The sequence below is a fragment of the Eleutherodactylus coqui genome, chromosome 2, assembly GCF_035609145.1.
Source record: "Eleutherodactylus coqui strain aEleCoq1 chromosome 2, aEleCoq1.hap1, whole genome shotgun sequence".
Taxonomy (NCBI): domain Eukaryota; kingdom Metazoa; phylum Chordata; class Amphibia; order Anura; family Eleutherodactylidae; genus Eleutherodactylus; species Eleutherodactylus coqui.
Genome location: NC_089838.1, coordinates 51,538,887 through 51,566,441, shown reverse-complemented (window position 1 = coordinate 51,566,441; position 27,555 = coordinate 51,538,887). Strand labels below are relative to the sequence as shown.

At 46.8% G+C, this 27,555-nt stretch overlaps 1 protein-coding gene across 2 annotated transcripts in view; it reads left to right on the top strand.

Annotated features, from left to right (window-relative positions):
• The window catches only part of KDM5A (lysine demethylase 5A), a 66,332-nt gene continuing 38,777 nt past the window's right edge, over positions 1 to 27,555 (top strand). The window contains exons 1-6 of one of the 2 annotated variants that reach the window (XM_066590915.1): positions 1 to 1,682; positions 10,283 to 10,360; positions 14,253 to 14,375; positions 16,706 to 16,876; positions 16,965 to 17,096; positions 19,217 to 19,319. In XM_066590915.1, coding sequence (XP_066447012.1) covers positions 1,536 to 1,682; positions 10,283 to 10,360; positions 14,253 to 14,375; positions 16,706 to 16,876; positions 16,965 to 17,096; positions 19,217 to 19,319 — 754 coding nt within the window. In that variant the 5' untranslated portion in view covers positions 1 to 1,535. The remainder of the gene's footprint in view (positions 1,683 to 10,282; positions 10,361 to 14,252; positions 14,376 to 16,705; positions 16,877 to 16,964; positions 17,097 to 19,216; positions 19,320 to 27,555) is intronic. The other variant, XM_066590916.1, reaches the window with a different exon arrangement.

Sequence of the window (27,555 nt, the reverse complement as noted above, 5' to 3'; positions counted from 1 at the left end):
TCCCTCCGCCCGGTGAGGCCTCGCTGAGGGACCGTCCCGTCGTCCTCCTCCTCGGTAACGTCTCACATCCTCACGGGTCTCCGCTCTGCCTCTCGTCGCCGCCACAACAGCTGCGTACTCGCTGCCTCCGGCGGGCGGAGGGACACAGTTCCGGTTTCCGGTAACCCAACTTCCGGCCTCGGACTGAGAAGAAAACAAACCGGTCTTTGCTGCCCGTTGACGAGAGCTTCGGCCGCGGCGTGAGGAGGGGGAGGGCACGGCGGGCGGCACTGCGGAATCACACCGGGAAGCCCGGGGACCGGGTCCTGAGGAGACGGCGGCCGGGGGAGGCCTGATGGGAACTCGGGGGGCGTCCTGGCCTTGTCCTGGTTGTCAGGGGCCACTAGCAGTCTCCTGGTTGTCGGGGCTCGGCCGTGATCGGTCGGCCTAGTTGTCAGGACTCTTTGCTGCCCTGATTGTCGGGACTCCTTTGCCCCTTGGTTGTCGGGACTCATCTGGTCCTTGGTTGTCGGGAATAATCCTCTGGTTGTTAGGGGTTAGTTGGCCTGTTGCCGGGACTCGTCTGGTCTCTAGTAGTCGCAGTTCATCGTTAATCACTTGGTCTGGTTGTCGGGATCAATTTTTTTAGTGACCTTGTTGTCGGGGTTTATCCAGGATCGGTCAGCCTGGTTGTTAGTATTTTCTTTCTGGTAACCTGGTTGTCGGGGTTTATCATTAATCGTTTGGCCTGGTTGTCGGGGCTCCTCCATAATTGGTTGGTTTACTTGTCAGCAGTTATTTTCTGGTTGTCAGGTTGATTGGTCTGTTGTCAAGACTAATCTGGTACCCTTATTGTTGGGCCTGGTTGCCGGGAATAACCACCTAGTTGTCGGGGTTTATCGTTAATCACAGTAGTGTTGTGTTTTGTTGTTTTTTGTTTAGTCCCTGGGCTTATCCAAGATCTGTCGGCCTGGTTGTCGGTAGTTATTTTCTGTCGGCCCGGGTTGTCGGAAGACTCTTCTGGTAACCTGGTCCTTAATTGGGTGGCCCGGTTGGCGGGAGCAGTTCTTCGGTGGCCCGGTTGGCGGGAGCAGTTCTTCGGTGGCCCGGTTGGCGGAGTTCGGGTGGTTCACTGTCGGGTTATCTTGTGTTTCTGGGTTGATTTGACATCTTGGTTGGTTGTCGGGATAATCCATCGTTGTGCTGGTTGTCAGGGTTAAGCCTTAGCTGCTCTCCGGTTGTCAGGTGGTCTTTGTTGTGTCTGGTGGTCTTGGGGGTGATTTAAGGTCGTCTTCTTGGTAGCCGCCTGGTTGTCAGGAGTGATCTGCAGCGAGATGTGGTAATTGGCGGTTGTCAGGGTGGTGACATCCAGTAATAAATGGCGTAGCCACGGTGGGAGTTTTTAGCTGATTATTCGCTCGCTCCAACACTAGAACAGACAGCCGGTTGCCGCCTGGCGATGAGGGGGTGCGGTTAGTGCCCGGCCGGTGCCCGCTCACTCGACATCTTGGACTACATTGGATTTCTATGAGAGTGACCCAGCAGCGCCCCCTGGCATGGCTGCGTACAATGAGTTTGTTCCCCCTCCGGAGTGCCCGGTCTTTGAGCCCAGCTGGGAGGAATTCTCCGACCCCTTAAGTTTCATCGGACGCATTCGCCCCATCGCCGAGCGAACCGGAATATGTAAAATCAGACCCCCCAAGGTAAGACAGGAGGCACAAAGCTGCCATCCTCCTCCCTCCCCCTGCTGGCCAGATTTGTTTAGCCGGTGAATCATTTGCATCGGGCTCAGCGATGGCGTCTCTTCACAGTAACAGGATTTAACTCTGTGAGATCAGCGTGAAGCGTCCGCAGCCCCAACACGTAATTAGGAAATTCCTCTGGGAGCTGGAAAGCCGTGTGATCTGCTTAGGACAGGTGACCTGCGCCCCCCGGGGGGAAGGGAGGGGATAAAGATGGCTGCCATAGATGTAAAACATCTGTAACAAACAAAGTAAAACACGTTATAAACGTGAAAATAGTGAAACGTAAGCTGTTTACCCCCGTGAAGACTAGCCGTCTGTGGAGTTGGTCAGCGGTTCTGTGTACCGTATAATGGACTGAAAAACGTATCAAACATATCTAAGTGGGGAGAATTGGGGGGAAAAATGCAATTCTGACATTTTTCTAGTGTCTTGCTTTTACAGCGTACATACTGCGGCCAAAGTAACATAACGTTATTCTGAGGGTCAGTAGGATTACGACAATACCAAATTTATACAGTGGGGTGTTTTTTTTGTTTTTTGCTGTGCTTCTTTTAAAAATAGGCCCCCTGCACACGGGTGGGATTTCCCGCAGTATTTCCGCCTGTGCCCGCTGCCATAGGATTGTATTAGATAAGGCAGCCGTGATTTGACCCTGTAAAAACTCACGCGGTAAACAAATTGCGGCAGGTCCTAATTCTGTGCGAGCCTCGCAGGCCCGTACTGAAACGTCACGGCTGACGTGTCGGCTCTGCTCTGCGCATGCGACGGCTGGGCAGCATGCGGCACACAGCAGAGCGGAAAGATGATGGGAGCGGGTGAGCCGCAGCGGTCACTGCAGGGGCACGGCTCGCATCCCTCTGCCAGAATTCTCACAGTAAGATCCTACCTCGCCGTCTGCAGGAGGCCATACTTTATTTTCCGCCGCCGTCTTCTGACCACCATAACTTTTTATTTTCCTGAGGACATAGCTGTGTGGGGCTCGTTGTTTGCGGGACGTCCTGTAGTTTCTAGTGGTGCAATTCTTGAGCACATATGACTTTTTAATCGCTTTTCAAATTTTTCGTGGACTTGGGTTGATTTTAAAAAGCTGAATGGCGTTGTTTTGTTCTTATTTTCTCCCGAAGACGTTCACCACGAGGGGTAAGTAATCCGTCAGTTCGGTGCATCGCAGCTACAGTCGCAGCAGCACCAAAGGCTTTTAGCTTTGTCTTAATACACGGGCGAGTCGGATTCCCACCCTGTGCCCAGCCGGCATGCGTGCGTACCATGTTTTCTGAAATCTTCCCCGTACTGCGGTTGGTCCGCACAGCTGGATATGCACAATTCAGACTTTTAGCGATGACGTAGAATCTGCAACCTTTTCGCAATTTCATTGCAGAAGGTTTGCAGATCGTACAGTTAGCATTGACTTCAATGGAAGCTGTCTGCGCAAATATAGAAAATGCGTTTTTGTTTGGTTTTTTTTTTTTATTTAATTTTTTTTTATCCCCCCCCACACCCCACACAATTGATTTCCGCTCAGGTAAAGGAAAAAAGCAGTTTTCAATCGTTCTGGGCAGTATTGGCTGTTGAACCTGGAGGACGATGCCTATTTTGAATTCCACGTGCAGGAGGCCTTAGGCCGGCTTCACATCACCAGGTCACATTCCGCATGCAGGAGCCCGCAGTGGAATCTGACCTTGCGCCCAGCCAGCATCTGTGCCCTACCTGCTTTCTTCTTGGCTGGCTATACTGTGGAATGATCCGCACAGCGAGCCGTCTGACATGGATGGTGCAGTTTTTGGGACTTTTTAAAAAATCCCAGGTATTCCCGGAATCCACAACCTTTTCGCAGTGTCCATTTCCGTGCGGCGATCGCACTAAAATGGAGCATGCAGCGATTTTCTTTTCCGCTTGTGTGCAGGAATAATCACTTTTCCTCAGCATGCTATGGAAGGTATTTGCTGCGTGCAGCCAGCCACAATTCTATATATTATACTAGTACCCTGTTGTACCACCTCTAGCTTGTATATAAGATGTGATACAGTTGGGCATGGAGGCTCTAGTACCCTGTTGTACCACCTCTAGCTTGTATATAAGATGTGATACGAGCGGGCGTGGAGGCTCTAGTACCCTGTTGTACCGCCTCTAGCTTGTATTTAAGATGTGATACAGTTGGGCATGGAGGCTCTAGTACCCTGTTGTACCATCTCTAGCTTGTATATAAGATGTGATACGAGCGGGCATGGAGGCTCTAGTACCCTGTTGTACCACCTCTAGCTTGGATACAAGGTGTGATACGTGCAGACATGGCGGCTCTAGTACCCTGTTGTACCGCCTCTAGCTTGGATGCAAGATGTGATATGGGTGGGCATGAAGGCTCTAGTACCCTCTTGTACCACCTCTAGCTTGGATACAGGATGTGATATGGGTGGGCATGAAGGCTCTAGTACCCTCTTGTACCACCTCTAGCTTGGATACAGGATGTGATATGGGTGGGCATGAAGGCTCTAGTACCCTGTTGTACTACCTCTAGCTTGTATATAAGATGTGATACAGGCAGGCATGAAGGCTCTAGTACCCTGTTGTACCACCTCTAGCTTGTATATAAGATGTGATACGAGCGGGCATGGAGGCTCTAGTACCCTGTTGTACCACCTCTAGCTTGTATATAAGATGTGATACGAGCGGGCGTAGAGGCTCTAGTACCCTGTTGTACCACCTCTAGCTTGTATATAGGATGTGATACGAGCGGGCGTGGAGGCTCTAGTACCCTGTTGTATCACCTCTAGCTTGTATATAGGATGTTATATGGGCAGGCATGTAGGCTTTAGTACCCTGTTGTACCGCCTCTAGCTTGTATATAAGATGTGATACAGTTGGGCATGGAGGCTCTAGTACCCTGTTGTACCATCTCTAGCTTGGATACAAGATGTGATACGAGCGGGCATGGAGCCTCTAGTACCCTGTTGTACCGCCTCTAGCTTGGATGCTGTAGTTTCCATTGGTACCTTCTTTTTTTGATACAATCATTGTTACAATCGCGATGCTCGAACAGATATTGCGTTCACCCGTGTGATTACAGCCTGAAGCAGTGACTGCGGACAACCAGGCTCCTGCTCTAACAACCAGGAGAGGCTAATTCTCGCATCCTGATAGTTTAACCCCCTATATGCCACAATCAGGCGTGACAAAAAAAACCTTCAAAAGCAGATTGTAAAGGTAGCAGAGAGCGGAATACAGAACAAAAAAGCCATAAGGGAATCTCATCCGCAGCGCTGTTAAAGGTTTATTGTGGACTGAATTGTAAGAACTTCATGAAAGGTTCCCTTTAAATGGGTTAAATACCACCAAAATGTTAAAAAGGCAGTACATAATCTGCATTACTGCTTTCATGGCGACCCGGACAATGAGAATATTTTGTTTCTTATTGCACATGGTGAATGCTGTATTCAAATAAAAATAGAAATTCTGACAGTTTGTTTTTAATTTTTTTTTATTTGCCTGCCAAAAAATATAATGAATGCTCAAAAAAATCGGCTCAAAATAGTATCAATAAAAACTGCAACTGTTACCACAAAAAAACAAGCCCTCACGCAAGCAAACGTGGTGTTTTTATGGTACAAAGGTAGTAAAAAATAACACACACCCCACCCCCACCACCAAGTTTGGTATCGTAGTAATCGTACTGACCCACAGAATAAAGTTATCATGTCAGTTTTGTTGCAGTTTGTGCGCCATAGAAATAAGACGCACCGAAAAGATGGCGGAATGTTTTTGGTTTTTTTTTCCATTTCACTCCAATTTTTAAAACGTTTTTCAGTACATTATATGGTGCATTAAATAGCATCATTGAAAAGTACAACTCGTCCCGCAGAAAACAAGCCCTCATAAAGCGACGTCGATGGATAAATAAAGGAGTTACGATTTTTAAAAGTGGGGAGAAAAACACGAAAATGGAAATAAACAAAAAAGCTCCATCACTAAGGCCTTATGTCCATGGGAAAAATCAGGCCCGCCGTGGATTCTCCATGCAGAATCCGCAGCTGATCCCTTCTTTCCCGGGGATATGAGGCCTGAAAATAAGAATAAACTCACCTGTCCTGGACGCTGTAGGTCTCCCCTCCATCGCGGCCGAATCTTCTTTCTTCGACCCGGCAGATGTGCTCGGCACTCCGGCGGCGCGCCGCGCGCATGCGCCGGGCACATCCGCTAGGCCGAAGAAAGAAGATCCGGCCACGACGGAGGGGAGACCTGCAGCGTCCAGGACAGGTAAGTTTTGGTTCAATCGGTTTTTATTGGTTTTCAAAGAAAAGTATTGTATAGTCATTGTATAGACATTGCACACCATCGTTGGTATCAACATGTGTCCGTATAAGCACAACAATCAGCATATCTTGGTTTCCTAATACTTATGGCATGAACTAGATTGTATAGCTTAATCTCTTGTGTCTCGTATCAGAAATTGGGAACTACGCAATATAAGATTATAACAAATCATGAACATAACTGGGGGGGTGAGGGGAGAGGTGAAGCGGGGGTAGGGGAAGGGGTGGTACGGGAAAAATATCAGCCTCGCTTACCCGCTCCTAAAGGTTATCAACCTAACCGACCTGTTTCCAGCCATTTTTTGAATTGGTCTGAGTCTCTCATTGCGATCCAAGGGCTCCAGAAATCGTGGGAGTACAGTCGTTCCTGCTCGCAATCAGCCCCCTCCTCTTCATACCTCATAAGGAGGTTCAGTTTCTCAGCCCAAACTATTCTAGTGGGAGGGGTCGTGGATCTCCACAGCCCAGGGACAGACATCCTAGTTGCCAGTATCACCATCCTCAATAAGTCCGCCTTGACTTTGGCTATAGGTCCGGGGAGCATCAGGAGCAGGGTCATTTCAGCTGTCAGGGACACCGCCGACCTGGTCATCTCGTTGTATAATGTTTCTACATTATATCAGAGTTCTCTAACTGGGGGGCAGTCCCACCAAATGTGCGACATTGTCCCAGAGCCTTTCTGGCACCTCCAACAGGTTGGGGGTATTTGTTTATCGAGTTGATGCAGTCTCGACGGTGTCCAATACCACCTGGATAGGACCTTATAGTTTTGCTCCTGGAGTCTCCCAAATCTGGAACTTTTGTGGCATAGAAGGAACGCTCTCTGCCAATCTGCCCTCGTTGGGCTTCTGCCCAGTTCTGATTCCCACTGGGCTGTGTAACTGGGTGGTTCGTCCCCCGTATCCTTTGTCAGCAGCAACTTGTAAATAGTTGATATTCCATGCTCAGTAGGAGCCGAGGACATGCACAGGTGCTCAAACGGCGTCAACTGTTTACTACCATACCCCTCAGGCGCCAGGGACCCCACAAATTCCCTAACTTGAAGATATCTCAGCCAGGCTCCCGGGTGTGGGATGGAATTCCCGTGAATCTCCGTCAGGGACTTCATTCCATTTTGGGTCAGTACATCTCTGACTCTCGGTATTGGATGACAAGGGAGGGATAGTATCGATATAATGCTTCTAGTTGCTGGGAATTGAGGGTTGGCCAGTAGTGGTGTAAGGGGGCCCGGTACTGTTGCTAGACCTAGCTTTGATGCGAATGTCCCCCAGATCTTGAGAATCCCCTTGACAAGGGGTGACAGGGAGGTGAGGTCTCCCATGTATTGTCTTGGGATCCATGGGGCCCCCTGTATCGCCCTAGCGTCTGATTCATGTTCCATTTCCACCCACAATTTTGTCGCCCTCCCTTGAAGTAGTGTGAGGACGCAATTGGCTATACTTGCTCTATACTGCGGAATAAGTTGGCGCTATACAAATAAAGATTATTATTATTATTATTATTATTATAGTAAAGCGCAAAGTCTGGAAGCCCCAGCCCTCCCTCCTCCTTGGCTCGGGTGAGCACTCTGTAGCTAAGCCTCGATCTACGCCCTGCCCCAGGACAGGTAAGTTTTAATTATGCTAGGGTGTTCCTTGGATCCGGACGGCTTCCATAGGCTTCAATAGAAGCCTGCGGGAGCCGTCCCCGCGGGAGACCCACACTAAAATGGAGCATGTCCGTTTTTTTTTCCCACACGCGGATCCGCGCCCGAAGGGAAAAATGACATCCGCAGGTATTTAACTACCTGCGGGTGTCCAATGCATCCCTATGGGGCGTGGATCCGCGTGCGGGAAAAACGCTGGTATTTTAACCCCTGTTGAAATGGGGCCTAAATGGATTAGCTTGCCTGTAGACCAGCTTTGTAGGTGAACACTGAAATGTGGAGAAATTTCGGTATGTTATGGAAGTGATCAAAGCTTGCTGATGCCCCGTAGTGGAGACTAAAACAGAATGTAAAATTTAAAAGTTAAAAAAAGCGAAAAATAAAAATTTCTCCAAATTTTTCTCACAAAATTAACTGAACAATATAAAAAAACAAAAAAAATCACTGTCATCACAGTGTACAAAAAAGCCAGAACCACCAGTGTTAGGGTGACTACCCACTACAGTTCTTTTTCACTGCAAAATTCGCAGCATTTTTTTCCCCCAGGTGTCTATGGGACTTGTAATGTTAAAATCGCATTGCGCAAAGTCGCGATTTCGCTTTAAATTGCGATTATTTTTTTTTTTTGCCACTATGCGTTTTTAACACTAGAAAGTCCCATAGACACCTGGGGGAAAAAAATACAGCAAATTCGCAAACGCAAGTGGGTAGTCACCCTTACACTTATTTTGTAAACTGTGAACGCCGTTTACAAAATAAACCATAATTGTTTCTTTGTTTTCTGCTCTTCTGATGGTATTTGAATAAAAGTCGTGTGTATCTGAAAATGGTAACAATAAAAACTACTCCGCGCTCTACATAGATTAACTCTCGCACAGCGCCATAAAAGGGAAAATAAGAAACCGTTGTGGTGCACAGAATGACAGCAAAAAGCATTTTTTAAAATAGGTTTTATTTTTAATATAGTAAAACAAAAAAAACCCAACTCTAAGCTCATAATGGTACTAATCAACAGATTGACGTTTACTGCAAAAGCAGAACCTCCCGGAGGAAAGAAAGGGCCATTTTGTTTTTCTATCCACTTATAAATGTGTGAAAGTATTTTCCACCTGTGGGGCATGAAATGGGTACCGTTAAAAAAAACAAACAACTCGTTCCATGAAAAACAAGTCCTCGTAAGGCCGTGTAAGAGGGAAAAACGTTTAGCTTTTGGAACATGAGAATGGGAAAAAAAAATGAAAACCTGAGAAATAGGCTGATAGTTAAAGGGCTAAAAATGAAGAAAAACATTTTAAATGGCAGCCTGTCCCATTCTGGTCCGCTTTCTCAGATGACAGCAGCCTATTCAAATCAGTGGGATGGGCAAAGGAAAACCTACCGAGTGATGGCGCACACTTGCGATCTGGCTTACGCCAGAATGGTGGCACCAGCAGGCTGCAGTTTCCGCACAATGGACAGAAATTACTTTCTGAAGGTTTACACCAGACTCAACTTTTTTATTTTTTTTAATGGAATGTGGCTTAGCATTAGGCTGCGGGCTCGTCATATCCACTATAATTTATGCCAAATACTGGTTTAAATAATACTGATATCTGACCAATTAGCAGCCGGCGTAGACTTGGATCTGGCACACGAGCTCCCATGGCTGCGGCAGGTGTATTAAGAGGTGCGCCTCTTAGGCCTCATGTCCATGGCAAAATCGGAATTTTAAAATCCATGCAGGTTTCCCGCACGTGCGATCCGCACTCATGGAATCATTTGGCACCCGCAGGTAATTAAACAACCGCAGCATGTTCCACTTTTGTGCGGTTTTCCCGCACGAACGGTTCCAGCGGCTTTCATTTAGGCCAATGGAAACCGTCCCTATCTGCGGCACAGATGCAGCTGTCACTGCGATTGTGTCGCAGGAAAGCAGGAGTTTAAAAAAACGAAAACCAAAAAAAAACCGTTGTACTTCTGCGTCCGGTACTGCAGCTCAGCCCTGCTCATCTATTGTTCCCTGTTATTAGCCTTCTCATATCACTTATCTCCAGAGCCTCCATATGTGTCTGATATCAGCCGCTCCTCTTGTTACAGGCTGCAGCCCTTTAAATATGTCATGCATTGCCGGCAGCATAATGGTGCATTGTGTGCGCTGACATCTGATCTTTGTGCTCACTTTGTATCGCTGGATGACTTGACACAATTGTTCTGCTGAATCTTCCTGTCCTCTCCTATCAACTGGTAAGAGTAGAACCACTAAACACGTTCTTACTGGTGCCAACGTCCAGGCCCATGATGCTTTGCTGTATGTGATGGGGGGGGTCCTGGCGACTCCTGACTCATCCGTTAATTGGAGCTGATAAAATGGCGTGTTAATCTCATTCTGGGTGCGATCACATGGTCTGGTGCAGAGTTGCAGCACCCCTTTAATTTGAATTCAATTCAAAGGGTTAAATCTGCTGCAGGTCCACACTAAAATCTGTGCAAACATCCACAGAAAATCAACAACGTGCGTTCGCGTTCGCTGCTCGGAGGTTTCTCTTGTAAGATGACTTATGATATTGCCGTTCTGTGCTGGATGATCAGAAATGTCACCCAACTCCTCTTTGCTCCTCTCTCCACAGGACTGGCAGCCGCCCTTCGCCTGCGATGTGAAAAGCTTCTGCTTTACTCCCCGGGTGCAGCGACTGAACGAGCTGGAGGTGACACGTTTCTCTGGAATTGATCTCCTTTGTGACTTCCAGATTTGCATGCGTTCTGTTACTGCTGGACGTTCCAGGTTTTATTGTCGGCGATGCAGATATGGGGCTGCTCCAAAATACCATTCTAAATCTGTCCTTACATAGTGGAGCGGCCCTCTCCCCATACTGTTATGTCCTTATATACAGTGCTGTGCAAAAGTTTTAGCAGGTGTGGAAAAATGATGCAGAGTAAGAATGCTTCCAGAAATAGAAGGGTTAATAGTTTATTTCTGTCAATTAACATAATGCAAAGTGACTGAACAAAAGAGAAATGTAAATCCCATCAGTATTTGGTGTGATGCCTTCACTTTCAGCATCAGTTTTTCTAGGTACACTTGCACACGTTTTTGGAGGAGCTCGGCGGGGAGGTTATTCCAGGCATCTTGGATCTTCTGTGGATGTCGGCTCGCTCCAATCCTTCTGTCTCTTCGTGTAATCCCAGACAGACTGGATGATGTGAGATCAGGGCTCTGTGGGGCCAAATCGGTACTTCCAGGGCTCCTTGTTGTTAATGACATTGGCTGGATGTTGGGGGTTGTTGTACTGCTGCAAAATCCATTTTGAGCCAATCAGACGCCTCCCTGATGTGTTTGCATGATGGATAAGTATCTGCATGTATTTCCGAGCCTCGAGGACACCGATAATCCTGACCCAATCCCTAACTCCATGTCCTGAAATGGAGCCCCAAACTGGTAAGGAGCCTCCACCAGTGCCGTCTTAACAGCATTATGGGCCCCTGGTCAAAGCAGTATACTGGGACCCCTACAACAACCACTGTGAGGGTTATTCACCTGGAAATATATATTATATGAGGATGCGCCAGCCACAGGACAATGTCAAGAAAACTCGGTAGGATGAGCAAGTTAGGTAATTTAATTTATGCCGTGGACATGAGGCCTTAGTCTCAAACGTCCATTTTCCTGCAGACACATTATTATACCGCTCTCCCCCATGCATCACTGCTGCCTGCAGACCCTCATTATTGTACCGCTCCCCCCATGCTTTACTGCTGCCTACAGACACTCATTATTGTACCTCTCTTCACCATGCTTCACTGCTGCCCGCAGACACTCATTATTGTACCTCTCTTCACCATGCTTCACTGCTGCCCGCAGACACTCATTATTGTACCTCTCTTCACCATGCTTCACTGCTGCCCGCAGACACTCATTATTGTACCTCTCTTCACCATGCTGCACTGCTGCCCGCAGACACTCATTATTGTACCTCTCTTCACCATGCTTCACTGCTGCCTGCAGACACTCATTATGGTACCTCTCTTCACCATGCTTCACTGCTGCCTGCAGACACTCATTATTGTACCGCTCTCCCCGATGCTTTACTGCTGCCAGCAGACACTCATTATTGTACCGCTCTCCACCATGCTTCACTGCTGCCAGCAGACACTCATTATTTTACCGCTCTCCACTATGCATCACTGTTGCCTGCAGGCACTCATTATTGTATCGCTCTCCCCCATGCTTTACTGCTGCCCGCAGACACTCATTATTGTACCTCTCTTCACCATGCATCACTGCTGCCCGCAGACACTCATTATGGTACCTCTCTTCACCATGCTTCACTGCTGCCTGCAGACACTCATTATTGTACCGCTCTCCACCATGCATCACTGCTGCCTGCAGACACTCATTATTGTACCGCTCTCCACCATGCATCACTGCTGCCTGCAGACACTCATTATTGTACCGCTCTCCACCATGCATCACTGCTGCCTGCAGACACTCATTATTGTACAGCTCTCCACCATGCATCACTGCTGCCTACAGACACTCATTATTGTACCGCTCTCCCCCATGCTTCACTGCTGCCTGCAGACACTCATTATTGTACCGCTCTCCCCCATGCTTTACTGCTGCCTGCAGACGCTCATTATTGTACCGCTCTCCACCATGCATCACTGCTGCCTGCAGACGCTCATTATTGTACCGCTCTCCACCATGCATCACTGCTGCCTGCAGACGCTCATTATTGTACCGCTCTCCACCATGCATCACTGCTGCCTGCAGACGCTCATTATTGTACCGCTCTCCCCCATGCTTTTCTGCTGCCTGCAGACGCTCATTTTTGTACCGCTCTCCACCATGCATCACTGCTGCCTGCAGACGCTCATTGTACCGCTCTCCACCATGCATCACTGCTGCCTGTAGACACTCATTATTGTACCGCTCTCTAGCCCTTCACCGAGCAAACGGCCTTCTATTACAGCCAAATATTTAAAGGGGTTGTCCCGCGCCGAAACGGGGTTTTTTTTTTTTCAACCCCCCCCCCCCCCCGTTCGGCGCGAGACAACCCCGATGCAGGGACGTACAGAAAGCTTACCGGAGCGCTTACCTTAATCCCCGCGCTCCGGTGACTTCTATACTTACCTGTGAAGATGGCCGCCGGATTCCTCTTCCTCCGTGGACCGCAGCTCTTCTGTGCGGTCCATTGCCGATTCCAGCCTCCTGATTGGCTGGAATCGGCACGTGACGGGGCGGAGCTACACGGAGCCTGCATTCTGCACGAGCGGCTCCATTGAAGAGAGCAGAAGACCAGGACTGCGCAAGCGCGGCTAATTTGGCCATCGGAGGGCGAAAATTAGTCGGCACCATGGAGACGAGGACGCCAGCAACGGAGCAGGTAAGTAAAAAACTTTTTATAACTTCTGTATGGCTCATAATTAATGCACAATGTATATTACAAAGTGCATTAATATGGCCATACAGAAGTGTATAGACCCACTTGCTGCCGCGGGACAACCCCTTTAAGTTGTCAATCCAGAGCTCTTGCTGCCTTTTTTCTGCACCCCAGTTGCTAGATTTCCACGCATAGAAACAAGACCAAGCGACTCAAGTGGATGGTATGGCTTTTTGGCCACAATTCTCCTATGAAAACCACTTTTGGCTGGACTTTCCCGAACAGTAGATGGGTATAGTGGCGTCCCACTAGTTTCTGCAAGTTCTGAGCTGATGGCACTGCTGGACATTTTCCAATTTTGAAGAGAAGTAATCATGATGTGTCTCATCTGCCACACTGTTTCCTTGGCTGACCGCTGCCTCTATGCCCCTCGTGTTACCCATTTCTTTGTTTGTCTTCAGAAGAGCTTGAACAGCACATCCTGAACCCACTGTCTGGTGTGAAATCTTTGCCTGGGAGAGACCATGCTGATGCAGTATAACTATCTTGTGGCTGTGCTCAGTCTTACTATACTGTATATCTGTAACATGAAACTGTCTTCCATAACCTCCCCTTTCTAGTGGCTTGGCGGCTGCTCACCCAGTTTTAAGCCTCCTACACAGCTGCTTCTGTTTCAGTTAATGACTTGTTACACCCTACATCTGAACAAGATGATTATCACTTGATTGGTAGAATTGGTTAATCATACACCTGACTGTAATCCTACGTAATAGCTGACTGTACAAATGTCCCTAGAAGAACTGCTGAAGGTGCAGGGCGTCACACCAAATACTGATGAGATTTATATTTCTCTTTTGTTCAGTCAATTTGCATTTTAAATGTCAAAAAATGAACTATTAACCCTTCTATTTCTGGAAGTGTTCTTACTAATTTTTTCCGCACCTGCTTGTAATTTTTACTCAGGAGAGCAGCCCTGTTCCCGTGCTATGCCATCCTTGCATATTGCAATGACACTTTTGATGCATTCATTGTAAGCTATATTATCATCAGCCGCTCATTTTCTGTCTCCTCAGCACTGAAAGAAAGTGCGACTTACTTGTCAGGTTTCTCATAGATCTTTCACGCGGCTTTTATAGAGCCTTTTATTTTATCGTTGCAGGATAATCCGTCTCCAATGCAAAAACACCAAAATTAACTTTTCCGTCTTGATTTCTAGGCGATGACCCGAGTGAAACTCGACTTTCTGGATCAGCTTGCAAAGTTCTGGGAGCTGCAAGGATCAACACTCAGGATCCCGGTGGTGGATCGCCGGCTGCTCGATCTGTATGCACTGAGTAAGGTATGCATGAGAACGAGACCGTGCTTTCTAATATACACTTGTTGACAGAAGAAATAGAAATTGTCGGACTGCTGCAAAACCCGACCTGCAGTTCTGTCTCAGGTAGATATATAAACTATTACAGGTGTGGTCTGATTAGACGTTGGCTCTTGCTATATAAAAGTGCTTTCCCGTTGACCTATAGAAAGACTTTCACAGACTTCTCGTGTGTCGTGTACTTCTCGTTGTGGGATTGTTGACTGCTAGACGCCTCTATGATGGACTTAGAGACATTTTGCTCAGTAAATAGATTTTGAGAGGGGGCGCATCATTGGAATGCGAGAACAAGGGTTTTGTTTTCCACAATCCAGACACAGTTGGCGCCTTTATTACAGACCCCTGTCTGCCTGGACTATTTCCAGGTGCATAGCAGAAGGAAATTTAGTGTCACTGCGCCCATTACATGTCCTCTCATTAACACTCCTACACCTTAATTTGCATTGGACTGCTACAGGCTGGAACTGTATAGTTTTTAGCGATGAATCCAGGGTTAGTTTGGGCGCTGACGGTCATGTTTGTGCCTGGAGACCTCGGGGTGAGCGCCTCAATCCTACCTTTGCTGTGAAGCAGCACACTGCCCCCTGCTGGTGTGATGGTCTATGGGCCATCAAATACGACAGTCGTGAGGTTGGTGAACTTCCTTCACCTGCCCAGTTACCAGATTTATCACAAATCCAGCATTTGAGACCCGTGGGGAAGCCAGCTTCGGCAGTCTGCACCGCTTTGAGAGGCCCAGTTGCAACATCTTTTGGCAAGTGTAGCGCAGGATAACTTACAGAGCCTGTATGCCTCCGTGCCCAACAGTATCATATCTTGTAGCCAAGTTAGAGGCGGTACAACCGGTTACTAGAGCCTCTGTGCCCAATAGTATCATATCTTGTATCCAAGCTGGAGGCAGTACAACAGGGTACTAGAGCCTCCATCCCCGACTGTATCACAGCTTGTATCCAAGCTAGAGGCGGCACAACAGGGTACTAGAGCCTCTTAATTGTAACGTTTTCCCAGTAAACATATCCTTTCACTCCTATATTGTTATCACTTGTCATTATCATTACAATCGCACGTAGAACGTTTAATCAGATTCCAGCAACTCCTTGGTGCATTATCATTTTTATTGTCTGAGTGTATATGGTATTGCGGTTTCTCGCCGGTGTCACGTTCTTTGCTTGTTTCTGACAATTGTAGTTTGGAAGGTTTTAGCTATGGGGTGTAAGTAAGAATATTCCCACTCACTGACTGCCTGCAGAGCTCTTGACCACTGTGAGGGACTGACTGTATATTAGAAAGTTGTGTGTGATTGTTCTCAGTGAGAGAAACCAAGTAATCTTGTAGATATGATACCTTTTGATGGCTAACAAAAACACATGATGTCACAGCAAGCAAGCTTTCAGGAATATAAGGTGGTAGAACTTTTCACAAATATTCACACCGTATACATTTAAGGCTGTCTGTCCATGAGCGATGATCACGCTCTGTAAAGTTTTTCATAGCGTTGCTATGGAAATCACAGCACCGGTGTGCACTAGCGGAGAATAATAGCGATTTAAATCCCGCGGCATGCTGTGATTGCTACGATTCTCCGCGGTGAGCTAGGCTAACGGAGGAGACCTGTCAGTCCCGTGTCGTCCCCCCCCCCCCCCCTCATCCCGTGCGGCAGAATATTGCTAGCGCCTATTGGGGAGGGAGTGAATGAATTGGAAAGTGGCCATGCTGGTTTGTGGCTCTTTCATGCTTGACCATCTGGTTCTGTATTCTCATAGAAATGAATGAAGAGCGCAGTGTACATGTGCGGCCACCTCTCTGTTGCTCTCGCTCAGCGCCCGCCACTGCCTCCCCATCTGGGACAGGTTAACGCACCCCCATTCTCGAGATGGATGGGACCCACATCATTTTCTGTGGATACAATATTCCATTGAAAACTAAGTTAGAAATATGCTTTTTAAAGGGTTATTGCCATGTTGTAAATTGCTGGGGGTCCCAGGAATTGGACTTTAACCGATGCTGATAATAAAGGGGCCACAATGCAGAATCAGTGTTGCGGCCTTTTTTTTTTTTTCCCCCTGCACATCAGCGTCCCGGCCACCAAGCACTGCAGCTATCCCCATTCATTTGAATAAGGTCATGCTGCTGTTCCTTTCCTTCCCAGGATTAGTGAGGGTTCCAGAAGCGGGAGGCTGATGGCATACATATCTTGGCGCTGTGCCAGCTCTTTATGAGATGACCTATTTTAAAGGTAACTTCACTCTTGAGCGACCTCTTGTGCATCTTGGTTTTCTTCATCCCCCCTGCAGGTCGTTGCCAGCGAAGGAGGCTTTGATCTGATAAGCAAGGAGAAGAAATGGTCCAAAGTAGGCAGTCGCTTGGGGTACGTGTCGGGGAAGGGCACCGGGACTCTACTAAGGTCACACTATGAGCGAATACTCTACCCCTACGAACTCTTCCAGTCGGGGATCAGTCTCATGGTAAGTCGACACATCCGATGCTTTTATTGCTGATGTCATGTGACTGTCGCATCCCAACGCTGTTTTCTCTTTCTCTGTTTGTGAGCAGGGCATCCAAAAACCAAGCTTAAAAGTAGAGGAGAAGGTGGAAGTGGCAGACCCATGCGAGGACTCCAAAGACACTGTGAGAACCGAGAAGACAAACATTCCCTTGAAGAGATCGCGACGAATCAAGTCTGAGGTGCTTCTTGGATATTGTATTTGTTTTTTCTTCCAAATTGTGTGAAAGAGATTGTAAAACCTAAGCATAAGACCACTGTGCTGCTTTCCCGGCCTCAGGTGCTACTTTAACCCCCTGTTTTGACCTATTCAGGGGCACTTCCTTTTGAGATGGTCTCAGACCCCTGCACTGCCCAATCACAATATGTCAAGCGCACCAAAGTTTGCCATCTGCTCGGATCACTATCAATTAATGCCCCTGCCATTCGGGTTAACCACGGCACAGCCGAGTCTTCACAAAGGTTCTGGCATCTGTTATGTCCTGCACTCCAGGGAGATAGTGACCAATTCCCTACCTCGATGACATTTTGTTGAAAGGTTGGACTTAGTTGGTCAATTTGAACAGTGTCTGCATCACTCTGTCCCAGTTTGGGTGGATCATCAACCACCCCAAGTCCTGCCTCTTGTCAATTGGACTTTCTGGGTTGTCATTCAACACGGCATGTGCCCGGGTTCTACTCTCGCTGTAGAAATTGCATTTCATTCAGGTGCAGGTTTGTTACCTGCAAACTCAGTCTCCGGTGGCCATTCATCACTGCAAGGGCTGAAAATCACCTTCTAGCACTCTCAGCGGTCCAAATACCTGGTGTGGACAATTGGACAACCGACTTCCTGAGCAGGAAAACAGTCGACCCAGGAGAATGGGAGTTACATCTAGATGTATTCCAAGTGCTCTGTCAGATATGGGGTCATCTAGACGTCGGTCTGATGGTGTCCAGATCTCAAGGCCTTCAGGCTCAAGCATTATAGATGCCCTCAGAATTCATTGGACCAATTCCCAGTTCCTGTGCGTCTTCCCTCGCTTTCCGCTTTTACCACAACTTCTTAAGAAGTTCAAGATGGAGGGCCTGCTGGTGATTCTCATCACTCTGAACTGGCCTTGTTGTACATGGTACATGGATCTTGTCGACCTAGTCATGGACATTTTGTGGCCTCTCCCTCTTCGAGAAGATCTATTACATGGACCGTTCTTCCACCCGAATTTATCCACGCTTCGCTTAATGGCATGGCAGTTGAATACGCAGTCTTGAGTCCCTGGTTTTGCTGGAACCCCCGTTCAGACTAGGAAAACTCTGGTGCAAACTATACAACGATGCTTTTCCAGTGTTCCCTGGCAAAGGTCGCGGTCTGTACCTTTCTACAGGAAATCGCTAACACCACTCCTCCATATCGCTCTCTTATCCCACCCTGGGATCTTAAACTGGTTATGGACGTGCTGCAGTTGCGCAACAGTTGGGAAAGGCGAGACATCCCAGCTCATCTTCTGTCCTGTAAGGTAGCCATTCTTGCTGGCGATCACTTCCTTTTATAGGGTTTCTGAGCTTGCAGCTTTGTCGTCCAAAGCTCCGTTCAGTCTTCCATCAGGACAAGGTGGTCCTACATCTTGTGCCCTACTCCTTGCCTAATCCGCAATCTTACATTGAATCAGGTCAGCAGTGGCGGAGGCCTACCGTGCCAAGGGCAGGGAGCCTCCCTTCCGTCTTACTGCGCACTTCATTCGGGCAGTGGGTACCTCTTTGGCAGAATGCAACGGTGCCTCCACTCTGCAAGTTTGTAATGCCACTAAATGGTCTTCTCTGCTCACCTTCCCTAAACTACAGGGTGCACACTTTTGCACGTGCTGACGCCACTCTAAGAAAATTATAGAATTTCAGTATTGTTGTAATTGTACCAACCTGCAAAAAAATGTATAATGTTGTAAAACAAAAAAGGCAGATTTTTTTTTCTCTCTACCCTCCCCCCAAAAATTAAGTTTTACAATACATTATATCAATGGAACCAATAAAAACTACAACTCGCCACGCAAAAAAACAAGCCCTCATACGCCATGTTGATAAACTATTAAAAAGTTAGGGCTTTTGAGAAATGAAAATTAAAATCCCCCCAAAAATTGTCTCTTCATTAGGTCCTAAATAGGCTGCGTCGCTAAGGGGTTAAAAACATCTTATATTGTATTGTTGCATAATCTTATCCTCTGATTAAGCCTTTTTATATCGGGTTAACCCGCAAGCTGCCGTGTTAGATTTTGTTTAACCCCGAATATTGTTGACTCACTGAAGCCGTATTATTGTTGTATTGCAGGAGTCTGTGGAGATTAGTAAAAGCCCAGAAGTGAAGAAGCTGAACGCCTTCAGAGTGGCTCCCAGAGTGATCGGGGTTGGCGACAGTGTTAAAGACAGAGCTGGTAGGACTGCGCTCACATCTGCGGAGTGGCCATACAAGAAGTTCTCAGGCTGGGTTCACACTTGGCGTATTCCCGCCGGAAATCTCGCGGTTTGGCCGCAGCAAAAACCGCGAGATTTCCGCCGGGAGAACCGCCGCGGCTAAACCGCCGCGGCTTTGAAGCGGCCCGGCCGCTTGCTTTTCCGTTGCGGCCGGCGCTCCCATAGAGGAGAGCGCGGCCGTGACATAAACAAACGAAAAAACGAAAGTAAATAAACATGCTGCTGCTTTTACCGCAGCGGATTAGCCGTCCCGTGTGGACAAGGTTTCTGAGAAACCTCGTCCACATGGCTGGCTAATCCCGAGATTAGCGGCCGCGGGCGGTTTTGCCGCGGGCGGATCTGCTGCGGCAGAACCGCGGCAAATCCGCCCTGTGTGAACCCAGCCTCATATGTCCCATTAACGTTGCTGCATGCATAGACGTTTTGTTCGATCTTAATTTATTACATTTTATTTTTTATTTATTTATTTTTTTGTGGGTTTTTTTTTTTTTTGCACTGAAATCAATGAAGGGACAGATGAGGGAAATTGAAAATGCAGTTGGGGTCATCCCATCAAACACATTGAGCACCTCGCCACAGGGTAGGTGATAAATGTCTGATCGGTGTGTTTTCACAATCGGTACCCCAGCGATCTCAGAAACCGTGCACAGTACCGAGGGAGTGCGGAGCAGTGGTACACATGCATGACCACAGCTCACTTCTATGGGACTGACTGAGCTAGCTGAGCTCATTGTTTGGCTCTCTATATAGATAGAGGGTGAAGCGGTGGTCATGCACATGCTCCACCACTCCATTTTCCTGGAGAACTTGGGGTGCGCTACTTTGGAGTCCCAGCAGTCGGATCACCAGGGATCAAACACTCATCACCTGTCCTGTGGAAATACGTTTTAAAACTGTAGACCATGTAATGGTGCTTTACATAAGCAGTACCTGTAAGTCTTTCTGTATAATTCCTGTGTTCCCAGTATGTAAATGTGTCGCCTCCAGTCAGAGGCGGCACCATCGACCCTCTGAGTTAGCATGCCACAGATGACTCCTGGCTTTCTCTTCCTCTCCAAGTCACCCCCTGTATGAAGAAGTCAGCGCTACTAGTGCTGAAGTCTTATGCACTTGTCATGCACCTCTTCTTCCACGTCTTATGGCACATGGGCAGTATATACACCTCGCTGCATATCTGGGGAAGACTTGACAGGAGGAGCGCACAGCATGTACACAAGACTTTAGTGCTAGAAGGGTGGTGGTGGCTAGAAGAAGAGGCCGGCCTTCAACTGAAGGCTGATTCAAGGTGGCACATTTACATACTGGAATCTCAAAATAGAAAATAAGATTTCTAGTAACTACTAAATAGCTTTTTTTTTTTTTTTTTTGGGGGGGGGGGGGGGGTGCAAGCGTGTGTGGACTGTTGTGCTCCATTAAACTCATTAAACTGCCGGCTGTTTTAAAATATATTTTCTAGTAAGTGGTTACCTTTTTAAAGGGCGATTCCGGCGAAAACCTATTTTTCCATGCTAGTTCCCCTCACCTGATTTGCCTCTCACACTCTGAAGGTCTCCTCTGTGTAATGCATCCACTTCCATGCAGCACAGCTGCCTGTCTGATGCTTATCAGCCACCATCTTGATGCTGAGATTTTTTTTTGTACTTTCACATGATATTTCATGATGAATAAAAAGAGCATAACAATTTATGCCTGCAGGGCGGACAGTTTAATTATCATTACCTTCTGTATTCACCTATATAAACTACAGCCCATAGGTATACAGTCAGGATGATGAGCTGTGATCTCCTCTATTATACCTGTGTGAGAGGATTTGCGTAATCATCAGTAACTGTGACAGGAGTGCCTTTAACCCCCTGTAAGCAGTTTCTGTAGTAGGATTCATTCAACAGCATTAAACATACTGAGAAACTGACTAGTTTCAGAGATCATAAGCCCAAGTATATCTGAGCTGGTCAGAATTGAGATCACATGACCATCTAAGGAGAAAAGCCAGGAGTTTCAGACAGAAATAACTAACCAAGGTAAAACTAGCCCACTTATCTATACTGGGAGAATAGCTACATAATGAATGAATTTTTAAAAAAATCATTGGAGTGGCCCTTTAAAGTAAAACGTAGCTTGACACATAGTGTAGTGAGACATGGAGGCCAGCAGAGGGCACCATTTTCTTCACTTTAGCACAACTTGAGATGTCTGGGTTGTATTTCTGGAAGCCTTAGCAGCCCTTCACATGTGGTGGACAAATCTGATGCAAAACCCACAAGTCTTACATGCATATTTTGCTGCAGATTTCACCCTTTGTACAATCATAGCAGTTCCATGCAAATCAATCGGCAACTAAATCCACTTTCAGGGCAGGCAGATTTTGCAGCTGATTTTGCCTGTGGCTTTTTTTTTTTCTCTCTGCCACGTCTAAAGGCATTTTTTTAAAATTCGTTTTGTTTATTGAAAGATTTGCACAGTACAGAGTCAAAAAACAACTTTGTTAGGTACATGTCAATAGATACATGGTTATTAAACTGTGTTTGATTGAATACAGTAGTTGCTACCGTACCCCTTGAATAGGTTGTTTGAGCATTTATTACTGTAAGCTTTCAACTTTTTAACTCTTTTTACAAAAACAAAACAAAAAATAAATAAAACCGTTCTGTTCTGTCTAGTACTGAGAAAGAAAGAGAAATATTACAAGTCTTGGAGCGCTTGTTGGTAAAAGGAGGGGGAGGGAAGTGAGGGGGGAATGGAATTGGGGCTCAGGGTTTATTCCGTAGACAAGGTAGAGTGAGAGTCCAACCAGGCACCCCATAGTTTTTGAAATTTGCACGGGCAGCCTCTGTTCTGAAAAATAATTTTTTCATAGGAGACTACGGTATTTACTATTTGAATCCAGTGTAGAGTTGAGGGGGGTTCTGTAGCCATCCATTTCATGGCTATCACCTTACGTGCTAAAAATAGTACCTTCTCGAGAAATGTACGAGTGTAGTATGGCCACTCCTCCTCCTCCTCCAGTAAGCCAAACAACACCATCTTGGGGTCCAGGTTAACAGTGAATGGGGGAGGTAGTAGTGAATTTATGAGGTCAATAGTTTTGGTCCAGTATTCATTGACAGGGGGGCATTCCCACATCAGGTGCCAGAAGTTGGCCTCTGGCTGGCGGCATCTATGGCAGGAGTTTGAGGGTATGTTACCCATTTTGTGAAGATGGCTGGGGGTGAGATATGCTTGATGTATTATGTATAGCTGAATCAGTTTGTTATTTATGGCAGGGGAGACCAATAGGTGGGATTTGGAGATATCTTGCCAGTCTTCAGGTGTGAGAGATGGAATGGTTGGTTTCCACCTGTCATATCCCGAAAGTGGGTTGTGATCTATTTTGGCCGAGAGAAGATGTGTGTAGAGAACCGAGATTAGCCCTTTGGGTCCTTGTGATTTAAGGATGCCAATTGTAGGAAATCTGGATATTCGGGTTGAAGTGGGTGGAAATTGGGAATTCAGTGCATGTCTCAGCTGGAAAAATCTGAATAATTGGAGATGTGGGGATTGTAGCCTGTCGCGTAGTTGAGTGAATGTAGGGAGTATCTCGTCCGTATATATATCGTCCAGTGTATTTATCCCCAGAGACATCCAATACTGTGGGTCTGGGACCGATTGTAGTGCAGCGAAACCAGGATTGTTCCATAGGGGAAGATCAGGTATTACGTTTTGGTATCTTTGAAGGGTTTTAACTTCCCTCCACACACCAAGGGCTAGTTTGTGAAGCGGGATTACGTCGGAGGAGTTTGTGCATTCTGGAAACTCTAGGTAATTTAGTAAATTATTTCCTTTTACTTGTTTCGCAAGCTGTTTGTCTGCTATGGGCATCTTTGTCCAGGACCCAGGCTCGAATATTTCTCAGTTGCCCTGCTAAGTAATAAAGCCGGAGGTCCGGGAGGGCCATTCCGGCTTGCTCTTTAGGTCTTTGTAGTATTGATAAGCTTAGTTTAGAGCGGGAAGAGTTCCATATAAATGAAGTTATGAGGGAGTTTAGGGACTGAAAAAAGCGCTTAGGCACGCTTACTGGCATGTGTTGTAATATGTATAAGCATCTTGGTTGGATGACCATTTTAACAAGATTTATCCGCCCTGCCACAGAGAGCGGCAGCTTGGACCACCTCTTGAGCTTATGTTTTATATCCTCCAGTAATGGGCTGACATTATCCGCTATTGCTCTGCCATGGTCGCAGGACATAATCATCCCTAAGTATTTAAATGTTGAAACCGCTTTTAGTCCATATCTAGCGACACATGGATCATTTTTTGGGTGGAGGTCTGTGTATAGGATTGTGGATTTGGACCAATTAACGTGCAGTCCTGAGAATTGAGAAAATCTGTCTATATGGATCATAGCTTGGGAGAAGGAGTTGAATGGGTCTGATAAGAAAAGAATTGTGTCATCTGCGTATAATCCTAATTTACTCTCAAGGTCTGCCCATCTGATTCCGGTTACGTTAGGGGTGTTTCTCAGACGGATTGCCAGTGCTTCAATAGCGATGGCGAATAGGGCTGGAGATGAAGGGCATCCTTGTCGGGTGCCCCTTGCCAGTTGGAACTCCGCTGATGGGATGCCATTTACGATCACGTTTGCGTTCGGGGATTTATATGTTTTAACCCATTGCCGAAATTGAGGACCAAATCCGAAACGGATCAGACAGGTCTCTAAAAAGACCCACTCCAAGGAGTCGAAAGCTTTTGTCATGTCTAGCGAGACCAGGGCCCAGGGCATGTTGTATTGTTTTCCCAGTTGAATGGCTGTTTGGACTCTACGAATATTTATTGTTGTGGATTTCCCTGGCATAAAACCTGTCTGGTCGGGATGTATTATGGATAAGATTACCTGATTTAATCTGGTGGCCAGGATTTTAGTTAAAATCTTATAGTCTGCGTTCAGAAGTGAAATGGGGCGATATAAGTCGCATTCTATAGGGTTTTTCCCAGGTTTCAATATTACTACTATGGAGGCTTTGTAAAATGAGGGTGGGAGTGCTTTATCTATTTGGGCCTGGCACAGTGTCTCTAGTAGTTGCGGCGCCAGTTGTTCGCTATATTCACGATATGCCTCTATTGGGAGGCCGTCCGGGCCAGGAGATTTGTTAAGAGCCATGTCTTGAATTGTTTGCTGGATCTCTTCCAGAGTGATTGGAGCTTCCAGGAGCTTGACCTGTTCTGCAGAAAGAGTTGGGAAGGTCAAGTCATTTAGATAGTTTAGAGTGTCTGCCACAGTTTTTTGGGAGGAGGAACTGTACAATTTAGTGTAGAATTCCTTGAAGCAGTTTGTAATAGCTGGAGCATCAGTCAGCTCCGCTTCACATTGGTTTTTAATCTTAAGGACTGTATTGGCTTGATTTTCCCGTCTAATCAAATTGGCGAATAGGTGGCTGGATTGATTTCCCAGTTCAAAATAATATTGCTTGGTGAAGAATAATTTGCGTTTGGCCTTAGCATGAATTTGGTGTTTATAGAGTCGGGAGAGGCTAAGCCAGGCTATTTTGTTAGCATCTGTGGGATTAGATATGTATAGTTTTTCGGCTTCCATAGTTTGGGTTTCTAGTTCTTTATCGGCCTGGGATGTTGACTTTTTAATATGTGTAATAGCGGATTTGAGGAATCCTCTAATGTAGGCCTTGAGGGTGTCCCACTTTAGGGCGGGGTGGGTGGTGTTATGAGCGTCTAGGAATAGGGATATATGGAAGGGAGTTTGGTCATCTGTCCCCATAAGCTTGAGCCAGAATGGGTGCAGTTTCCATACAGGTATTATCTCGTGCCGAGGGAACTTTAAGGTTAACAGTATGGGGCTATGGTCGGATATGCCTCGCGGACAGTGAGTTATATTGGAGAGGAAGATCGCCAGCTCCGTGGAACTGAATATATAATCTATTCTCGCCAAGGCATTATGTCCTGGGGAGTGACAGGTGAATTCTAAAGTTTCGGGGTGATATAATCGCCAGAGATCAACCCAGCCGACACCTTCGATCAATTGCCTTAAGGGGGAGTTAGAAGTGGAGGTAGTGTTAGGGGATGTATGGAATCTGTCCTTGGTTGGATCCATTACTAAGTTAAAATCCCCTAGGCAAATCACCGCCGCCGAAGGGTATTGGTGCGCAAATGCTATGGCCGTTTGTAGAAGATAGAGGTTGTTGTGGGGTGGGTTATAGATAGAAAGAATGACATAGGGTTTGGAATCAATTTTCCCGTGTATGAATACGAATCTTCCTTCGGGGTCTCTGCGGATGTTAATGGGGTTCCATCTCAAAGACTTGTGGATAAGCAAAGAGACGCCTCTAGAGGAGGAGGTGTGGAAGGAGTGGGCCATCCATTGGACCCATGGTTTTCTCAGGGTATCGACCTTGTCTTTAATTAGGTGGGTCTCCTGCAAACTTATAATGTGTGGATTAATTTGCTTAATATATGAGAAGACTGCCCTTCGCTTGAGAGCGGTGCCCAAGCCCCGCACATTCCAACTAAGGCATGTTAGAGACATTGGTATTTACGTAGGCATGGAATTTACCCTTTTTATCTATATCTATCGAGTATAGGAAAGGGGAAAGTATTGACGGGTATTGGAAAATGGGTTGTGTCAGCGCAGACTTGTTAAGAATATTGATGAGGAACAGATTAAAACATCTTAAACAATTGACCTTTGACATCTTGCTTAACTTTTCGCGTAGGTGTCAATCAAAAACGGAGTAGAAAGAGAGAAATAGATGAAAAAAGAAAAAATACAAAACAATTTAGCTACACTCTATCTAGAAGTAGCAGATGTTGTTAGGAGGGGATATCCCGGTGGCCTATAGAGGGCTCAGTCCGACCGCTAGGCCTTGACTGTGATTTGAGTGCCGCAGCCGTTCAGTTCGCCATCTATAAGTCAGAGGGCTATTGGCAATGCAAATTATGACTGGGTTTAGAGTCCCGTCGTAGCTGTGACAGGATCAAACGTCTCTCGGTGACTCTGGATGCATATCAAGCCACTCGAGGGCCTCAGCGGGAGACTGCAGAAAGACCGCATTTCCTTGTGCCATGATGCGCAAACGGGCCGGGTATGCCATTGAGTAGAGGATATTTCTTTCTTTAAACTTCCTCTTGACTTCCACGAAGGTGGCTCTTTGTTTTTGTAATTCGGCAGAAAAGTCAGGGAATATGGAAATTGTTGTGGTGTTATATTTGAGTGGGCCCTTTAGTCTGGCTTGACGTAATGCGGCTTCTCGGTCCCTGCAGTTCAAGATCCTTGGGGGGGGGCTCCCGGTTGTGGCGGTTTTTCCGGGACCCGGTGAGCCCTTTCCACTGTAAAGTGAGCGGAGAAGGTATCGTTGCCCAATAGAGATTTCAGCCAGGTCTCGGCAAATATTTCTGGGCGGGAGCCTTCCGATCTTTCCGGCAGGCCTATTATGCACAGATTATTACAGCGTGACCGATTTTCGAGATCATCTGTTTTGGATTGACAAATTTCTGTTGTTCTTATGGCTTTCTTTACTGCCGCAGAAAGTGGGCGTAGGGAGTCTTCTGCGTTGGAGATGCGGTCTTCCATCTCCTGCATTCTGCCTCGCATGTTCTGTAGGTCTTGTCTTAGCAAGGAGACGTCCGTCTTTATCTCTTCTATTTTGTTGGTGAGAGAGGATTTACAGGTGTTAATTGCTTCTAGAAGCTGTCGCATGGTTGGTTCCGGGGGTTGCCCAATGTCGTCTTCTAGCTCTCTCGTCTGGATAGGTCGCGGCGTTCGCGGGGTATGATCAGAGTTTTCGGTGCGGGCGAATTCTTTTAGTTTCTCTGCTGCAGAGCCGCTTTTGACACGTGTACTCATGATAGATGGCGTTAAATTAGTATGGTACTTAATAGAGAGAAGGGGTTTTCCTTCGTCTTTCCCCCCTGCAGCAGCCTAGTGTAAGCAGCTTCAGGCACTGTTACTTGCGGAAGATGTTGGATGGCAGTTCTAAAGATTTGATGCCACTCTCACAGGATTTAGATGCTGTAGACTGTAAAGTCTTTGTAATTATGCAGTTAGAATAGTTGTTAGAGGGTAAGGGTCCAACAGATTGGGTCACAATTATACAGGAATTGTCCAGATCTTAAGCTGGTCGCGGTGGCAAGAGTGGGAGGTGACAGTAGCCTCGCGTGACGATAGTGCCTGCTAATGGCTATAGATTTCTGTCTTTGAAGCTTCAGCGT